The following is a 17,385-nucleotide window of genomic DNA, read 5'->3' as shown; positions in this document are numbered from 1 at the left end:
TACATGCAAGAGAGATTTTGAAATTTTTTATAGCAAAAAAATAAGATTATAACTCACGTCTTTTAGACCTGTCTTGATTATTTTGTGTATCGCTTTCCTTGTCTATGAACATAATTTTACAAAATATAACACAAATCAAAAGAAACATGCCTATATTACAGCCAATGAATATATATAATTACGTAGCGCAGAAATTTGTGTGCCAGTTTCAAAAGGCCGTTTACATTTGCGATTTTTGCTGCGATTTTATGTGCGATTTTCTTGTTTTGATAGATGTGAAAAACAACCGGCCCCAAAAAACATCGAAGATCAGGCCCGTTTTAAACGGTGGATAAGTCAAATTTCACAACTGATTGGATTAGCCAATAGCAGAAGGTTGACTACAGCCGAAGCCAATAAAGTCTCGTCATTTGAACTAAAACTAGTAATTAAATTATTTGAATTCCGTGTCGTTGCAACGAAAAAAAACGATATTTTTATATAAGAACTCCGAAAAGCCAAAAATACTCAAAAGTTAAATGTTTCGTTACTTTCGTATGTATTCAGTTGCGAGAATAACAATATTTCTATATAAGTCTCCGAAAAGCCAAAAGCACTCAAAAGTGAAATGTTTCGTATGTCTTCAGTTGCAAGTCTTACAAAGCCAAAGGAAAACACAATACCGCGCACGCAGTTTAAATAGTGAACAGCATTTTTACGTAGAAATAAAGGTTTTAAAAAATTGTCATATTGCCATAGCCTTGAATAATCGCACGCTTTCGGGTTAGCCTTTATTCCGGTTTGTATTTCCCAAAGGCAAAGACAAATGTTATACATTTTCGTTCAATAACATCGGAAAAGTCATGTCTAATAAATAACTCTTTTCTTAGCCCTCGAGCATAATTAGATCAAATAATTTAGTGCACATACCACTTTTTTTTCGGCGTCAAATATTTGTATCGGCTCCACCACCGCCACCGCCGGTCTTTGACAGCGTGCTATTTTCTTCTAAAAAGAAACGCCAATCTTTTGTATTACTCAACTGGGATAAGATAAAAAAAACTACAGACAACTGTTCTGTAATTGCATTAAAGTCAACTGATGTATAAAACTGAAGCTCACTTTCTTTAGCCGTTTTCATTTGCTTTGTCGCCTCTGACATTGTTCCTTTCGATTTTACCACCACAGTCACAAATGACAGACTTCAAAGTTCAAACGTCAGGTTCAATTATAAAACACAATCTGCACGTGGGACACTTTGCGACTTTTTGCCAGTACTGCGACGCCATGAATTCACGAGGGCATGCAGGTATGGCTAATGATAAAATTCAAAGCAACCCAAAAAACCCCCAAAGTGTTCCCCATTTAAAAGAATGGATTTTAAATATAGCTACATATTGCATATGCATGCAGAGTGTATGGAGTTCAGTGTAAATTAATAAAATTGTTTGATGACGTGTATTTAACGTCTTTTGAGACTGATTGTTGAACTCGACGGTTTATAACTCTCTTTCAGTGAGATAAACTATTGTATTATTACATTTTTATTGTCACGCTCAACATTTTTGCTGTTTTTATTATTCTGAAAAACATTTTCAAGATGAAGGTAAGTTTTATTTTTATTCCACGCTTATTTTCTTTTTATACGATTAATTTTAAAATGAACTATCGTGAGATATGTAATTATTATGCGAAAATATTGGCTTTATAAAGCTTGTTCTTGATTCATTATTAACAGAAGACGGTTGGCCGGAATTTGAAGTATAACTTTGGCACAGATAAAGTTGTCGCTGCTATAACGAATGTCGAAGGTGACCCGAGAGAGTCTTGGAGGTCTGTAAACGGTTTCTGGGGCAAGGTTGTGCTGGAGATAGGGTTGAAAAACAAGATTTAGTCCGCAAGAATTTGTACGTTCGTTGGTTTGAAGACAGAGATGGTTTACGATCGAAATGTGAAAGGAGAAATTATTTGAAGAACTTTGGTCCTGATAGTGATGAAACGCCCAACACCGATAATCACGTGAGTTTATTTTAATAATGTATTAGGTAGACCGGTTGCTCGAAAGGCGTTTAGCGTAAACGGTGGATCAATCTCTTTGGGATAATCCAACGGTTAAACGGTTTTTTGTATTTCAAATTTGAAACAGCGTGAACGGCCAATCAGAATAATTTCTGATTTCGATTTAATCAGAATTGATTCTGATTGGTCGTTCACGTCACGTTTCAACTTGGAGGAGAGATTGACGGTTGATGAGCCAAGTTTAAAAATACGTACTTCCATTCAAAATTAAATATTTTACGCTAAATTAACACCATTCGAACAACAGGGCTGCTTTCATGCTGCTTGCTTTGGTATAATGGCATGTACATCATTATGAATAGACCCATTTATACGAGGCAAAACAAGTCGCGAAATTTTGAAATGAAAGCCTAGAGATGCCACAATTTTGCCAATTTCAGGTTGATATTTAGAGCGAAACTTTTATGAAGGGTTTTAAATCGTTTTACTTGTCTACTATGAATCTACTATGTCTATGTTCCTAAGTCCTAATGTGGTAATGGTTTTGTTTTAAATGAATTTACCTCCTGAACACCCGTTTTTACCGAACATCGCAAATGCGCGTTTATGACATCGGGCCTTGATGAGTATTCAAAATGGAAAACGCAAGGAGTGACAGAGTGTTGCTTTTAACATTTGTGACGCAAAAATCGATTAAATTCTCGATATTCTACGAATGTATAGTTTTGAGTTTTGTGTTATACATTAAGACCATTCAGTAAGGCACAGATATAATTTAGACAATAAATTGATTAAACATATGTCAGAGAGCCAGGCCCAGGAAGTAACAACGTTGTGCTGTTTATGTATATACATCTCTTACGTGAATATGGACATATTTGATACCATTAAGCCCCGACATCCGACGCAGTGTACCGAAATCATTTTGGCGGTGTACAGGAAGTACGCCATGTATTAATACACGGAGATGAAAGGAACGAGATTGTAGCAATTTTAATTTAAAATTTTGAAACAATTCAGATATTTATACTGCCTATCGTGCAGGCATAATTTACAGAATATTTAAATACATAGTCTAATCATTGTGAAACGACTGTATATAAAGCCCCAGACCAGGCATATAATATAGCTACACCGGTAATCTTTCGATTTACATCGATATACAAAGATATAAATAGAAGAATATATAATATACATACACCGCAGGTAAATGGCGACCGACCGCAATGAGCAACTAAAAATATTGAATGGCAATATCACGCAATTGAATATTAGCAATGAAGCCTCCATTTGATCACGTTCGATTCAGGGCTATGTTTATCATGCTTCTTCAGATTTTTCTCGCCAGAATTCAAAATCTTATAGCTTATTTTGCGACAGACGTCGGGTGCCTAAGTGTCGGGGGGGGGGACACTAAAACTTTGCACTATATCCCTGGATCTTTAGCCAGATCTAGCTATGCGAGAAAAAAATTCAACCCTGAATACAAATTTTGAATATTGCGCAATTTTGAAACTGGCGTGCCCGTGTATTCTATGAGTATATCTGTATATGGGCAGAAACTATATACGCCACTTGCCTATATGGATAGAAATGAGTTGATTGAATGGATAGAAAGTTGTAATATATCACCTTGTGGTACGTTATACATCATTACCACCATTTCCTTGCATGTTTTAGGTCTATAATCTTACATTTTCTATGTTACAAATGTTAGTGTATATCGCTCCTGTTAATACTCTATAGACGGCTTCGAAGGTAGATTTCATTTTAAGCGTTGTAACTTGATCACGCGAGCCAAAATACAACGAGAAATCCGTAATAATCAGACTCGATACGCTGATTGCCTTTAGCAAGTAATCACGGATATGCTTTAATAAAATGAATGACTATATCAATACGGTGTATGCAATTGTATTTATTTTTGAGGCAAATTTTATTTTTTACATTTTCATTTTTTCACAAGGATGCCGGAACTTGCCATCCATTCGATATTGCCAATGTAGAACTAGTTGAAAATTTAATAAATGATAGCAATAGCGATGACAGTAGTACAATGAGCGAAGAATACCCATTATACAGAAATACAACATCTACTCGAAAACAAGCGATAATGATGCTGTGATGATTATTGAAACCGATGAACAAAGAGTAGATGACATTACAGGAGGATTCAGTTGTACTGAGAAAAACAATGAAGATGAAAAAAAACAAGATGACTCAGATAAGAAAAGGGACAACGATGAAAAAGATTCTATGGAAAGTAGAGTTTCCAAAAGAAGAAGATGTATACCTAAAGTTTATACTCCGGAAAGCAATAACAGAGTGTTTGGTGCTTGTGTCAAAAAGAAGACTCTGGCTTTTACATTGTATGCGACGCTAAGAAATCTGGATGTTTAGAGTTTTACCATCCCAGCTGTGTAGGCTTAAATCATTTAATTTCAAAGAATGATGGCGACAAGTACAGCAACTGCTCCGACGGAAAATCTTATATTTGTCCTCTCTGTGCAAATAAAGTTTCTCGTAAACAGTGGTACACAGCAAACGACAAATTGTCAATTTCACAAAGTACGTGCGACGAACAGGATAGAGATAATCTCGTAAATGTCATCCGCGACAGTGACAAAACTACAAACACCGTTTACAATATCTCCACTGATACGTCGAGAAAAAACATGGTAGAAAAGAAAAGTCAACAAAGCGATGATTTCCTAATAGAACATTTTACTCACGAAGATAACTGTGACACCCTGTCGCCGATCTACAGCGCTGAAAATATTTCCGAGCATGACTTAAGTATCGAGTCAACTGATGACGAGTTATTTTGCAATTCTTTCGGATTTCAGAATGATATAAAAGATGAGATAAGTAACGAAGACATGTGCAATTCCAACACAAAAGATAATAACGAAAACAATGCCAAAAACGACCACGATACTGTACAAGAGACATACAACAGGCTGGTGGAAGAAGAAGCGAAATCCAATTATACGTCAAGCACATGTGACTCTGATAATTTCAATAAACACGTAAGTAAAGCTAAAAATGATGATAATCCCGTGCCACACGAAACATTGCGCAGGATGATGGATTGTCCTGGTTTGCCACCCGGTAATACATTCTTTTTGGCTAACATTCCCAGAACAGCATCCTTCCGTTTAACCGAAGCTGAATGGACTATAATACGCCCTACGTCGGAGAAGCCAAATACTTTGAGATGTCCTTGGACTGATATAATGGCGCGATATATGAAGGAATCAAACGATTTTTGTACTTTTCACTTCGAACGACATTATATTATTAAAGAGAATTCCAGAAAGCGAAACACTCCTGTTGTATTTTCTGCTTCGGGTCATTGCATATTTGAAGATTGTTCTTGCACATTCCAGTTGCAAATGCGGCGTGAAAATTTTGTTTCCAAACAAATCTTAGTTTTTTACGAAGATCTGTGAAACATGCCGCCGGAGAGAGACAATCAAGATTTATAAAAAGTGAAACACGAAAAGAAATGGCGACCAAATTTCATAAAGGCCCAGATAAACCGTCCAAAGTGTATCAGGAAATAAAGGAAAACCTGTCAGTTAACGCTAAAGCATCCGAACAGACTGGTTGGGGAATCAACCGAGTACTATTAGAAAGATTGCAAGCGAAGGACAACAACAGACACAGCTTGATAAAGATGTTGTTCACTCATTACAAAAAGTTAGAGAGGAGTTGATGAAAAGAGAAAGAGCGTGCAATGCCACCAAAGCTATAGAAGGATTTGTTCATGCTATTTTTTTTTTCCTCTCCATGTTTATATGTGGACTGAAGACGAAATACGGTTGTGGCACCACTTGTGTGGCAAAGATATAGCTTATTTGGATGCGACAGGAACGATTGTAAGAGACTTTATGGGGAAAAGAGTATTGTATTATGCCATCATTGTCCGACATCCTAGAAAGAACAATCCTCCTGTACCGGTTGAGGAAATGATAACGAATGATCACAGTGCGCCTAGTATCCGTGCCTTTATAGAAAGATTTTGAAGAGATGAATCAAAAGTGTTTAAAGGAAAACAACAAATTCCCAGACAAATAAATACAGATTATTCCAAAGCATTAATATTAGCCATTTTGAAAGAGTTTAATGGTGAATCTCTGGACGACTTTCTCATTAGAGTATTTAAAATACTGCAAAAAAAAGCATCAACAGAAGATTTTGAATTTACGGTGATACACGTCGGGTGTAGTCATTTCATGAGCATCATTCACAGAAAATTGAATATTAATTATATGCAATTATACGCTCACACAAAGGTTCCAAATCCAGTCACCATGACGACGTGTGGTATCGTTTTAACATGTACATTGCATCATTACTGGTAAATTCTAGAACTCTGAATGAATTTGATTCAATACTTAAAGATGTTGCGGTGTGCTTGTTAAACGAGCGTCAAAATAGCGATGTTTTAAAATCGTTTACCAGGTTATGGGATATGATTCATCACATGGAGGACAGAGAGATAATGTTTGATGTACAGAATGATTGCGTAAAAGAAGAAATTGACGATGAGGAGGATGACGGGAATATCAATAGAAGAGTTGAAGAATCTCAAAATCCGTTTAAGACACATTAATATGGCAAGCTGATTACGAACTGTAAAGAACAGGCGTCAGAGAATAAATGCACAGAGATGAGTGATGAATGTGAATTTTCAGAGAATCGGAGCTACTGCCCAGAATTTTTTGACACCTTAGAATCGTATTTCCCGGAGATGCCTCTATGGTCTGGTGTTCTTTTAGGCTCTTTGGATAGATACATATGTGAGAGTGATACTAATTATGACAATTTGGACGGTTACCCGTATTTATCATTCAAGTCCGCCAACGCAAGCACCGAAGGTTATATTGAAGGCATGATGCGAAATTTAAAGCAAGAGGATTTCCCTGGAAGACGTAGATTGCGACCAGACGCGTTTGTGTTGGAAAACTACTCAAGGATTAGAAGAAGATTAACCGATTTCTCCGACTGAGTTGTAAGTAAGAAAATCTCAAGGTGGAGAACGCACGACAAACAAAACGGCAATATTGACGAGAAATCCGTTACAAAGGCCATCTCTAGCAGCGACCCAAATAACGCAGAGACACCTATTACAGTAAAAACTGAAGTTGACGAGTCTTTGAAAGTGAATGCTGCTGACGAGAAGCCATTATGCCGCGATAACAAGTCACCAACGGTCGTTACTAATGATTACTTAAACGTGACGAAACATGGGGGAAGAAAGATCTGCTTACACCAAGGCGAAATCCTAATGTTGGACAGTTTCAACAGTCACCTTCTGTTCCCCTCAGCAATACACCTGACGTTAAGAAAAAGAAGCGCGGCGGGACTTCTTCTTCTTTTTTTAACTTTTTCCATAATGGTGGTAAGAAAAATAGAGCAAAGGGGCGACGAAAGCAGTCTGATTTAGCGAAAAGCCGGAGAGCTTTGGCACGATTTACCAACAGAAGACAAAACGAGATTTAGAAAGAAGCCGTTAAGGAAACAGAGAAAGAAAACTAGTTATAAAGAGGCAGGTGGCAGAGGAAAGCAAAAGAAGATACCAGATTTTTGTAGGAAAAGCAATAGCCAACAACATACCGGAACTAACGTTAACGATGTAACGAGAGGTCTGAAGAATAAAGCTAATGATTGCTGGCTGAATAGTCTTGTTCAATGCATAAACAGATTACCGATTAAGAATGTACTTACTAAAAATCCAAGCTCATCTCGAACCCAGATAACCGCCGCTTTAGAGTCTACCTTGATGAAATTAAATAGCAACAATAAATATCCCTTTTATCCACAAGAACTTCACAACGTCTTTAGAAACCAATTTGGATATACGAGAGGACGACAACAAGACATACACGAGAGTTACACCGATTTGTGTTCCGACAGTACAGACGGAGAGATGACAGAGAATTTTGCAGGGATATACCAGTACACAAAGACCTGCACAAAATGCTACAAAAAAGAGGAACTTGGCCCTGAAACTTTCAACACACTATTCGTTTCATTAGACGACGAAGTTACGAACCTTGCTGAGAGCATTGAAGATAATCTTGTCGATGGTGTAGAGATGAATTGCGACAACTGTGCAACTGAAACGCCTCACGTTCGCATTGGATTCTTTATTTCTTTGCCTAAAACGATTACCTTAATTTTTAAAAGGTTTATCAACAATGGAAATTTTGGCCAAAAAAGTGACACCAGCGTGTCCTTGCCTTCAAATTTACATATTTCAGTGGAAAGATCGAGTAAATGTTACAGTTTATCTTCTTGTGCACTTCATCATGGCGAACTCATAGAATGTGGGCATTACACTGCTGTTATTTTTAAAGGCAATGAAGCTTATGAAATTGACGATACAACTGTAAGGAACATCTCATCTTCATGGAAAGACGTTGTGGCAGCTTGGACGACACTGGTCAATAAATGTTATCGATCCTCGAAAACAATTTATATTCTTCTACGATCCTTTACAACGTGGTGTACAACATATAACTCTACTGAAAATGGTCAAGGATTATTTTAAAGAAGTATATCTATCCAGATTATACAAGGTAGAAATAAATCATAAAAAGTTCGTTTCAGAATTTGAAGTATATTGGGAAGATAGATTTCCTATTCAAGAATTCATATCATGCGGTGTTTACATATTGGCATATGCAAGATACAGATTGGAGTTGTTCAATGGTATCCCAAACAGCGATTTTATCAATGCATCACGACCGACAATAGCATATGAACTCGTAAACCGAAATTTGTTGACTTCATCAGTACCAACCAGTTCCAACAGAGGGTGTATAATACCTACGGTTTATGAACAAAGGATCGATAAAATGGTTGCTATCAGATGTTTATTTACGGGAGAAAAACCATTGAACTTTGAATGGTTTTTTAAAAGTAAGAACGTTTCTTGCAAACAAACGTGCAGAATGCTTTTGCGAGAAGACAATGTGGGTACATATTTTTGTCGCGTAACATACGCGAACGGCGTGGTTATCAACTCATGTCACTGTGAAGTTAGATCTAAATGAAGAAAATTCTGGAGAGATATGTTATTGAATTATGATAATCACAGAAGAGATAATTAACACTGCGCTGCGCAACTGGCAGTTCTACAACTGAGAAAATTCCGAGGCCGTTGCGTTTATAGAATACGAAAAACCTTTGAAAAACGGGCAAGTGTTAATGTGCGCGATAGGATGAGTCAGGATCAACACTGCGCTGCGCAACTGGCGTCTCTAACTGGAGAAAAAAAATCCAGTGCCGTTGCGGTAGTGACATGAAGAACCATTGATGTAACGGGCGAGTGTTGAATTCCATCGCGCGGAAAAAATAACCTGCCATACCTGCTTTATAACCTCCGTCCTCTATATTCGCATCCATGTAGGTAAGTTATATATGAGGTTACAATATTGACCATAACACTTGACCATAACATTCGTAATGATGACCATTTTATTTTCACATACATGTGATTTTTGTATCTAAACCTCTTTTTGTTAAGCCTTATTCCGGAATTATTTGTTAACTTAAGTGTAGAGATATTATAGCGGCGAAAGTCTGTTTCTTTATTGCTCTTTAGACTGTATGGTTCAAGTTCATATTCAAAGACCGAAGTGTGCATGCCCACAATCAGAAGCAGATCAGAGGCAGAAGAATCTAAAGAATGAATAATTATGGTTCAACGAATACGTGACGTTTGTGTGGTGTAAACGTAAGCATCTTTGTATTTCAATGTGTATAGTTTATTTGATGTATGAGAGTATTTTTAAACTTTGGCTTATCCACCGTTTAGGGACGACAAAACTATTCCATATGGATTATGGTATGCAAAATCATATCTTGGTGTAAATATCGCGTTTATCAAACGAAGTAAGTTTATATTCAATCAATTATGAAAAAATCTCCTATCCAAAATTAAGAAGAGCGTGCACATTCTAAAACGGAGTGAAAACAACCTGAATTCGTTTCTTCATTCTAAATGACTACAAAAGTAAAAGCAAACCGTTCTGGTAAAATTACCATCTGCCATTTGAAGTCAGTTGAAGTTGTGTCATTCAGAAAGATTATCATGTCATGCTAACAAAAGCGTTTTGTCGCATTTCTCTTTCAGATATATCATCGCTGTGATGTTGCTAAGAACGTATCAAAGAAGTTTTAACTACTCCTCCAACGTCGCGTCAGTGTAGACTTTATAGTTTGTGTACCTATTTTCATGCAATTATACATTCATAACATTTATTTAGATTTAAAATGGTGACTTAAAGGAGGGATATGACAATAAAATAACGGTAGACCACATTTGATTTTAAGAGAATTGAACTACATGAAGTCAAAGGCCGGGTTGACGTTTTTAATCGAAATTTTACATGGTTCATGATGTCATACACATTATAGACATGGCTGACCTGCACATCCAAAATAGTAAATATTGTCATTCTAGATCTCGAGACATTTTTCAATCAGTACTTATTTTTTATTGTCCTATCCCTTTAAAATGTTATTTATATCCTCAAAATGTCATTTCATCATGTAAATTGAAAAAATACATAATTAAAAATTTATTCTGGTACTATGCAATTCTCCTTCTAACTTGCAACGCAATTATAATTTTGAGTGATGTTCATTAATAAAGATTTTTTGAAATGCTAAGAGAAAATTTTCGCATTTGCAGATGCCTCTGGAATAGAATTGCATTGCGATTTGCAAGGAAAGTTGCATAGTGTACACCGACTAGTCATATCCAATCACATCAACTCATAGGGTTCGGCTATAACAATGCAGGATGCACTCAAACTTTTGCGTCTTTTGCATTTAAGTCACTAGATGGCAACTACACATTATATAGAACATTACAACAGTTGTGTAAAATTCTTAACTACATTTCAAATAGTGAAACACTAGTTTATTAAAAAATGCATAATTCTATCATACACATTTAACCGAAGTTTTATATTTATTTAATTATTTTTATTTATATTTAATAATTCCAGGCTTCTATCGATACCAGTTTCATTGAATGTGAAGCCGTTTTTTATTGTTTACTTTGCTTGTATTTCAACGCGCATTTAAAGAACATCACCATATGCGATTTCGAATGTCAGGCTGACAGACGTCTGCGTTTTAGGGGGGCTGTAACATTCGACGACGAATTTGGGCCAGGATAAAAATTACATATTCGGAATCTGTGTTATCTAAGCTTTCTATCGATACCAGTTTCATTGAATGTGAAGCCGTTTTTGGGTGCGTACTTTGCTCGTATTTCACGGACATTTAACGTACATCATTATATGCGATTTCGAATGTCAGGAGGGCAGACGTCGGCGTTTTAGGAGCTGTAACATTCGACGACGAATTTGGGCCAGAATAAAAGTTACATATTCGGAATCTGTGTTATCTAAACTTTCTATCGATACCAGTTTCATGAAATGTGAACCCGTTTTTGGGTGCGTACTTCGCTCGTATTTCAACGCGGATTTAACGTACATCATTATATGAGATTTCGAATGTCAGCCTGGCAGACGTCTGCGTTTTAGGAGCTGTAACATTCGACGACGAATTTGGGCCAGGATAAAAATTACATATTCGGAATCTGTGCTATGCAAGCTTTCTATCCATACCAGTTTCATTGAATGTGAAGCCGTTTTTGGGTGCGTACTTCGCTCGTATTTCACGGACATTTAACGTACATCATTATATGCGATTTCGAATGTCAAGTAGAACTTACCGAGGAAGAGCAGATAGAGCTCCGGGAACAATTTGATCCTCTGAGTGATGACAGAGACTCAGGGATACAACATTTTCTTAATGTTCGTTCATACATTTTAAATAACTTTAATAGTAATTAACATTAATTTGCGTTCATAACTTGCATACTGTAATAGTTGTGTTAACAAAACTGCAGCAATACAAATGTGTAACTTTAAAAATTAATTCAGCTGGACAAATGTTTGAACAACAGTTTTTATGTTCTCTATAAAACATACAGGCTACTGTAGGGTATGGGAACAATCGCTAAGCCCTGCCAAAGTATGCATTTGCAAATGCTATATCAGAAATGTCAAATAGCACAGCTTCTTCTGGCCGAGTAAGCTTCCCTGATACACCTCTTGGTAGATGTAATGTGTTGGTGCATGTGTTTGCTGACGGAACGAATGACCAGGGACTGGGGTCATCTGCAGGTGGAAAGGTTATAGTTGGGGACAATCCAAAGCCAAGTGGAGGTTCCATGTCTGCCCCAGTAACAAATTGCAATATGTGTTCCAATGTTATTGAGCCCCTTGTCCCACTCGCTGCAGCTTGTAAGTATTTGAGAAAGCACTGATAGGCCACATTCTCATCTGAACGGGCATTTGACCCTTCCTCAGAAAAGCTAGGAGAAAGGATATGAATCAGCTTTCTCCTAGACAATGTTGCAGTGGGCGACTCATGGAAAAGATATAGGAAGCTAGGGATTGCTTTTCCTATTTGATACACTCCCAGTTTTTCTAAACCTCTACGAAGACTCTGCAAGCATCGAGATGGGCTTTCAGAAAAAAAAAGCTCTTGCAGGTTATCTGGAGGAATGAACCTTGGAATATTGCCATTTTGTAAAATGCTTAAAGCCATAATTAAGCCAATAACAGTGTAGTCGGCAAATAGATGATCCTTGAGTCCACCATCAAAGTATCGAGCTTTGATTTCCTGCATACACAGCCGAAAAAATTCTCTCCTCGGCCCACCATAGTCTGTGGCTGCCTCCCCATAAAAGGACACCTGCAGTGATCAAATAAGCCAAATTACATCCAAATTTGTGTACAATTCACACTTTAGTAATAACTAGTCTCATAATAAACTGGATGGATCAACTACACCTTAATGAAAAATCACGCCAAGAATTAATACATTTCTGAATGTGGATTAATTGAATTGAATTAATTGCTCTATCCAGTCTATTATGACATCAGTGGTAGATGAGAACCTACAGTAGTGACAACTAAGGAGTGAGTCTTGGCAATACAGCCTAAGTAACATATCAATGCAGGAAAACCATACTGTCAGATTCAGATATCATGATTAAATCATAATGACAATGTTGGAGAATAAATATTTAACAATGTGTCACTAATACCCAAGGAGTCATTTTCAAACTTTACTCCAAAAATGACCATTTTCATCAAATCACAGTTAATAGAATATACATGGTTTGGAGACCACGTAAAACTACAATACAACTCATTAACTATGTTGAGGTACATTTATGCAGAAAGTTGTCCCTTTCTCATCACATGTCTATTGTATTTTGCACAGATAAACCAATAGCAATCTTTTAATTAACATATTTTTAAGTCAAGGTTGAGGAGCTTAGCAAGACAAATGCCATTGGTCAGTTTGGCTAAAATACAATAGACACGTGACGAGAAAGGAACCATTTTTTGCATAAATCTGGACAATAACATAGTTAATGAGTTGTATTGTATTTTTACGTGGTCTCCAAACCATGTATATTCTATCAACTGTGATCAAATGAATGTTATGTATACTTCTCATCTAACAACATGGAATCTCAAATTAACATCAACATATTTAATTTAATTAAATTTTAATATTTATCAAATTAATTTTATTTATTTAATTTTAACATCAAATTAATTTATTTAATTTTAATATTCATCAAATTAATTTATTTAATTTTAATATTTATTGAATTCTAATTTGTACATCACCAACTACATGCCTCCAATGTTAATCTTGGATTGATCAAGGGCATTATTTCTTCCATTGCCCTGTTCAACACATCTTGGCGGTTAATCAGAATATAGTTTGTCTCTCCCTCTACACATTCAGTGAGGGATACGACGTCTAACTTCCGACCTGTTACAATAAATTGTTGGGCAACTCTTAATATTTCCACTGGGTCTTCGATATTTTTCTCATGACAGTAATCAATGCATTGCTGTACAATAACATGATCAATGCCAGATGGTGGGTCATTTGCTGTTGGGTTAGGGAATTGTGGGCTGGTGGTTGGTGGGTTATGGGATTGCAGGTAAGTGGTTGGTGGGTCTGGATTTTGGAAACTGGTGGTCATTGAGTGAGAGGCTTGCAGGTTGGTGGTTTGTGTGCAAGTGGTTGTTGGGCTACTGGTAATTGGTAGGCTAGTCGGTAGGCTAGTCAGTGAACTAGTAGTTGATGAGTCAATTTCTATCACTTCCACATCTTTCTTTCGGGACTGCTCTGGTTCAATGGCATCTAAGTAAAATAAAACTACAGTATTATGAAAAACAATATATATAAAATATTGGAAATTTTTTCCTGGTTCAAATGCAATAACTTTATGATCTACATAAACTCCCACTTTCTTATAATAATCCACATTCTCAATTAAGGGTTGATGAAAACATGCAGCACTTTATAGAGAGAGATCACTGATCAGTTAAAATATATTATACATATCAAATACTGCACAGTCATCTTCCCAGATTGAATTCATTGCAAATTCCTAAATAATAAAGAATATCCTATTGTGAATATAGGCAGTAGACAGTATGGTTCCAAGTGCAATTTGGGAAAACATAAATGAGTCACTATCAAAATTGCATCACTCCAGAAGGACAATTAGTGCAATTTAATGCCTCTAAAAACTCACAAGACATGTGAACATTACATTTTCCCAAATTGCATGAGAAACGATAGATGATAAAATCTTTGCTAAGTGTTTCTTTGCCCCATTCCAAATACTAAGATTCCCAACAACTTTCAAAACAAATATGGCAAAATATCACAACTAGATTTGGTACAGTGATGCCAAGTGCTATGTAGTCTGTAACATAGTGTAATTACAACATCCATACCTCAAAAGCCTCATCTTCCAACTTTTCTTTCTTTGCCAGTGGCTCATCAATTTCCATAGTCAGGATTAGTCGAGAAGGTCGTATGTAAAGTGGCTTGTCCTTGAATATTTTTTGCAGTACAAAACCAGAGAGTGACTGCCCTGGTGCCAGAGTAGGTGGTAACAATTTGGAATGAACTGACAGTAAAATTTCAACATCATCTGAATCCATCAGCTTTGATGGGAATAACTGTTTAAGAAATGACAACAGTTTATCGCTATCCCACTCTTTTCTAAGCTGCACACCAGACAGAATATGGTGATGTTCCATTAACCATACACGGCTACCTTGGCGTGGTACAGTAGTATCATTCGGACCACTTAACAAAATCACATCCTTTGTAAAAGCACCTGTAGCTGGCTTATCTTTTTTCCTGCCTCTGTTTGTCTGGGGAAAATTTTGGCGAAGCCTGAAACGTGGACCTGTGTTCGATGCAGCAGGTAATCGTTGAGTGGACAGAGCAGAAACAGGGGAGGCATTAGTACTTGCAGAAGTTGGTCCCCTAAAAATTCTTGAAACTTCAGTGCTGGTACTAGCCTGCCAAAAGAATAACAACAATAAAAATTGGCTCCAGCAAGCAGACTTTTAACTAAAACTTTCAAAAAAACAATTACAATATTTCCTTCAACCACGCAAAAATGTATTTAAAAAAAAGGCCTGGTACTACAACGATTTATCAACTTTACCACCACCATGTTGAAGTGCTAATACTGTATGTGTGTGTGAAGAGGGGTGGGGTGGGGTGTTAGGCTAAATTGCAGTGGGGGACAGCTCAGGGGAGGATGGGCCATGGCGTGGGTGCTGTTGAACAATGCTTGACAAATCGATTGTGTGTTTGACCGACCATGAATAAAATATCCATAAATTAATCTGTTATGTTAAACGACTTTAATAAATAGTTAATATACGTACCGTATTCTGAGTTGGGGCACTTGGAGTTTCTGGATTATTTGCACGGTTGTTGTTGTTCCTGTCGGCTCGTTGTAGTTCCTGTCCTAGTCTATCGATGTTTTGCAATATTTGCTGAATAATAGGATTCATCGACATGGTTTTATTTAAAGTAAATAAACAGATAGAGTCAACTCCGCCATGCAATCGCGCGTAGGCCATGCGTTGCAGCGATCGCGTACGATCTAATACGAAGACTTACGAAGACACCGAAAATTATATATGCCGCCACGCGTGAAACTCGCTTCGCGCGAGAATGTTAAAACTCGCAGGCGAGAATGTTAAAACTCGCAGGCGAGAAATGTTAAAACTCGCAGGCGAGAAATGTTAAAACTCGCAGGCGAGAAATATGAAAACTCGCAGGCGAGAAATGTCAAAACTCGCAGGCGAGAAATGTCAAAACTCGACTATGTCATTTCGTGGTTGAACCATAGCATTTTCAGCTCAATTATATGAAAAGTTAGCTCAAGCATAGCTTTTTGTAACTCAAAGGTATATGACCTATTTGTAGGACTTTTGGCAGCATCGGCTTTCCATAATATTCGGAATCCATGTTATCTAAGCTCTCTATCGATACTAGTTTCATTGAATGTGAACCCGTTTTTGGGTGCGTACTTTGCTCGTATTTCACGCACATTTTGAATGTCAGGCTGGCAGACGTCTGCGTTTTAAGAGCTGTAACATTCGACGACGAATTTGGGCCAGGATAAAAATTACATATTCGGAATCTGTGTTATGTAAGCTTTCTATCATACCAGTTTCATTGAATGTGAAGCCGTTTTTTATTGTTTACTTCGCTCGTATTTCACGGACATTTAACGTGCATCATTATATGCGATTTTGAATGTCAGGCTGGCAGACGTCGGCGTTTAAGGAGCTGTAACATTCGACGACGAATTTGGGCCAGGATAAAAATTACATATTCGGAATCTGTGTCATCTAAGCTTTCTATCGATACCAGTTTCATTGAATGTGAAGCCGTTTTTGGGTGCGTACTTCGCTCGTATTTCAACGCGCATTTAACGTACATCACCATATGCGATTTCGAATGTCAGGCTGACAGACGTCTGCGTTTTAGGAGCTGTAACATTCGAGGACGAATTTGGGCCAGGATAAAAATTACATATTCGGAATCTGTGTTATGTAAGCTTTCTATCGATACCAGTTTCATTGAATGTGAAGCCGTTTTTTATTGTTTACTTCGCTCGTATTTCACGGACATTTAACGTGCATAATTATATGCGATTTCGAATGTCAGGCTGGCAGACGTCGGCGTTTTAGGAGCTGTAACATTCGACGACGAATTTGGGCCAGAATAAAAATTACATATTCGGAATCTGTGTTATCTAAGCTTTCTTTCGATACCAGTTTCATTGAATGTGAAGCCGTTTTGGGGTGCGTACTTCGCTCATATTTCACAGACATTTAACGTACATCATTATATGCGATTTCGAATGTCAGGCTGCAGACGTCTGCGTTTTAGGGGGGCTGTAACATTCGACGACGAATTTGGGCCAGGATAAAAATTACATAT

The 17,385-nt window shown here is 37.1% G+C and overlaps 1 protein-coding gene across 1 annotated transcript; it reads right to left on the bottom strand.

Annotated features, from left to right (window-relative positions):
• Nucleotides 1-12,045: 12,045 nt before the first annotated feature.
• Nucleotides 12,046-15,944, bottom strand: LOC114531853. Its single transcript, XM_028553459.1, has 5 exons — nucleotides 15,816-15,944; nucleotides 14,865-15,440; nucleotides 14,479-14,512; nucleotides 13,748-14,262; nucleotides 12,046-12,786 (listed from the first exon to the last, which is right to left on the bottom strand). The coding sequence occupies exons 1-5, from the start codon at nucleotides 15,942-15,944 to the stop codon at nucleotides 12,046-12,048; spliced, it is 1,995 nt and encodes a 664-aa protein (XP_028409260.1).
• Between the last annotated feature and the right edge of the window lie 1,441 nt (nucleotides 15,945-17,385).

This window comes from Dendronephthya gigantea, unplaced genomic scaffold (assembly GCF_004324835.1).
Source record: "Dendronephthya gigantea isolate DGI-Jeju-01 unplaced genomic scaffold, DenGig_1.0 000075F, whole genome shotgun sequence".
Lineage (NCBI taxonomy): Eukaryota > Metazoa > Cnidaria > Anthozoa > Malacalcyonacea > Nephtheidae > Dendronephthya > Dendronephthya gigantea.
The sequence above is the reverse complement of the archived record's forward strand: the minus strand, read 5'-3'. Positions and strand labels throughout refer to the sequence as shown.

What these genes read in the sequence shown, in the direction of transcription:
- LOC114531853 (XM_028553459.1), bottom strand. Translation starts at nt 15,944, where the DNA reads ATGAATCCTATTATTCAGCAAATATTGCAAAACATCGATAGACTAGGA. An exon ending in GTGCCCCAACTCAGAATACG is followed by an intron (nt 15,441 to 15,815) that starts GTACGTATATTA and finishes TTCTTTTGGCAG; the next exon opens with GCTAGTACCAGCACTGAAGT. An exon ending in ATCCAAGATTAACATTGGAG is followed by an intron (nt 12,787 to 13,747) that starts GCATGTAGTTGG and finishes TGATCACTGCAG; the next exon opens with GTGTCCTTTTATGGGGAGGC.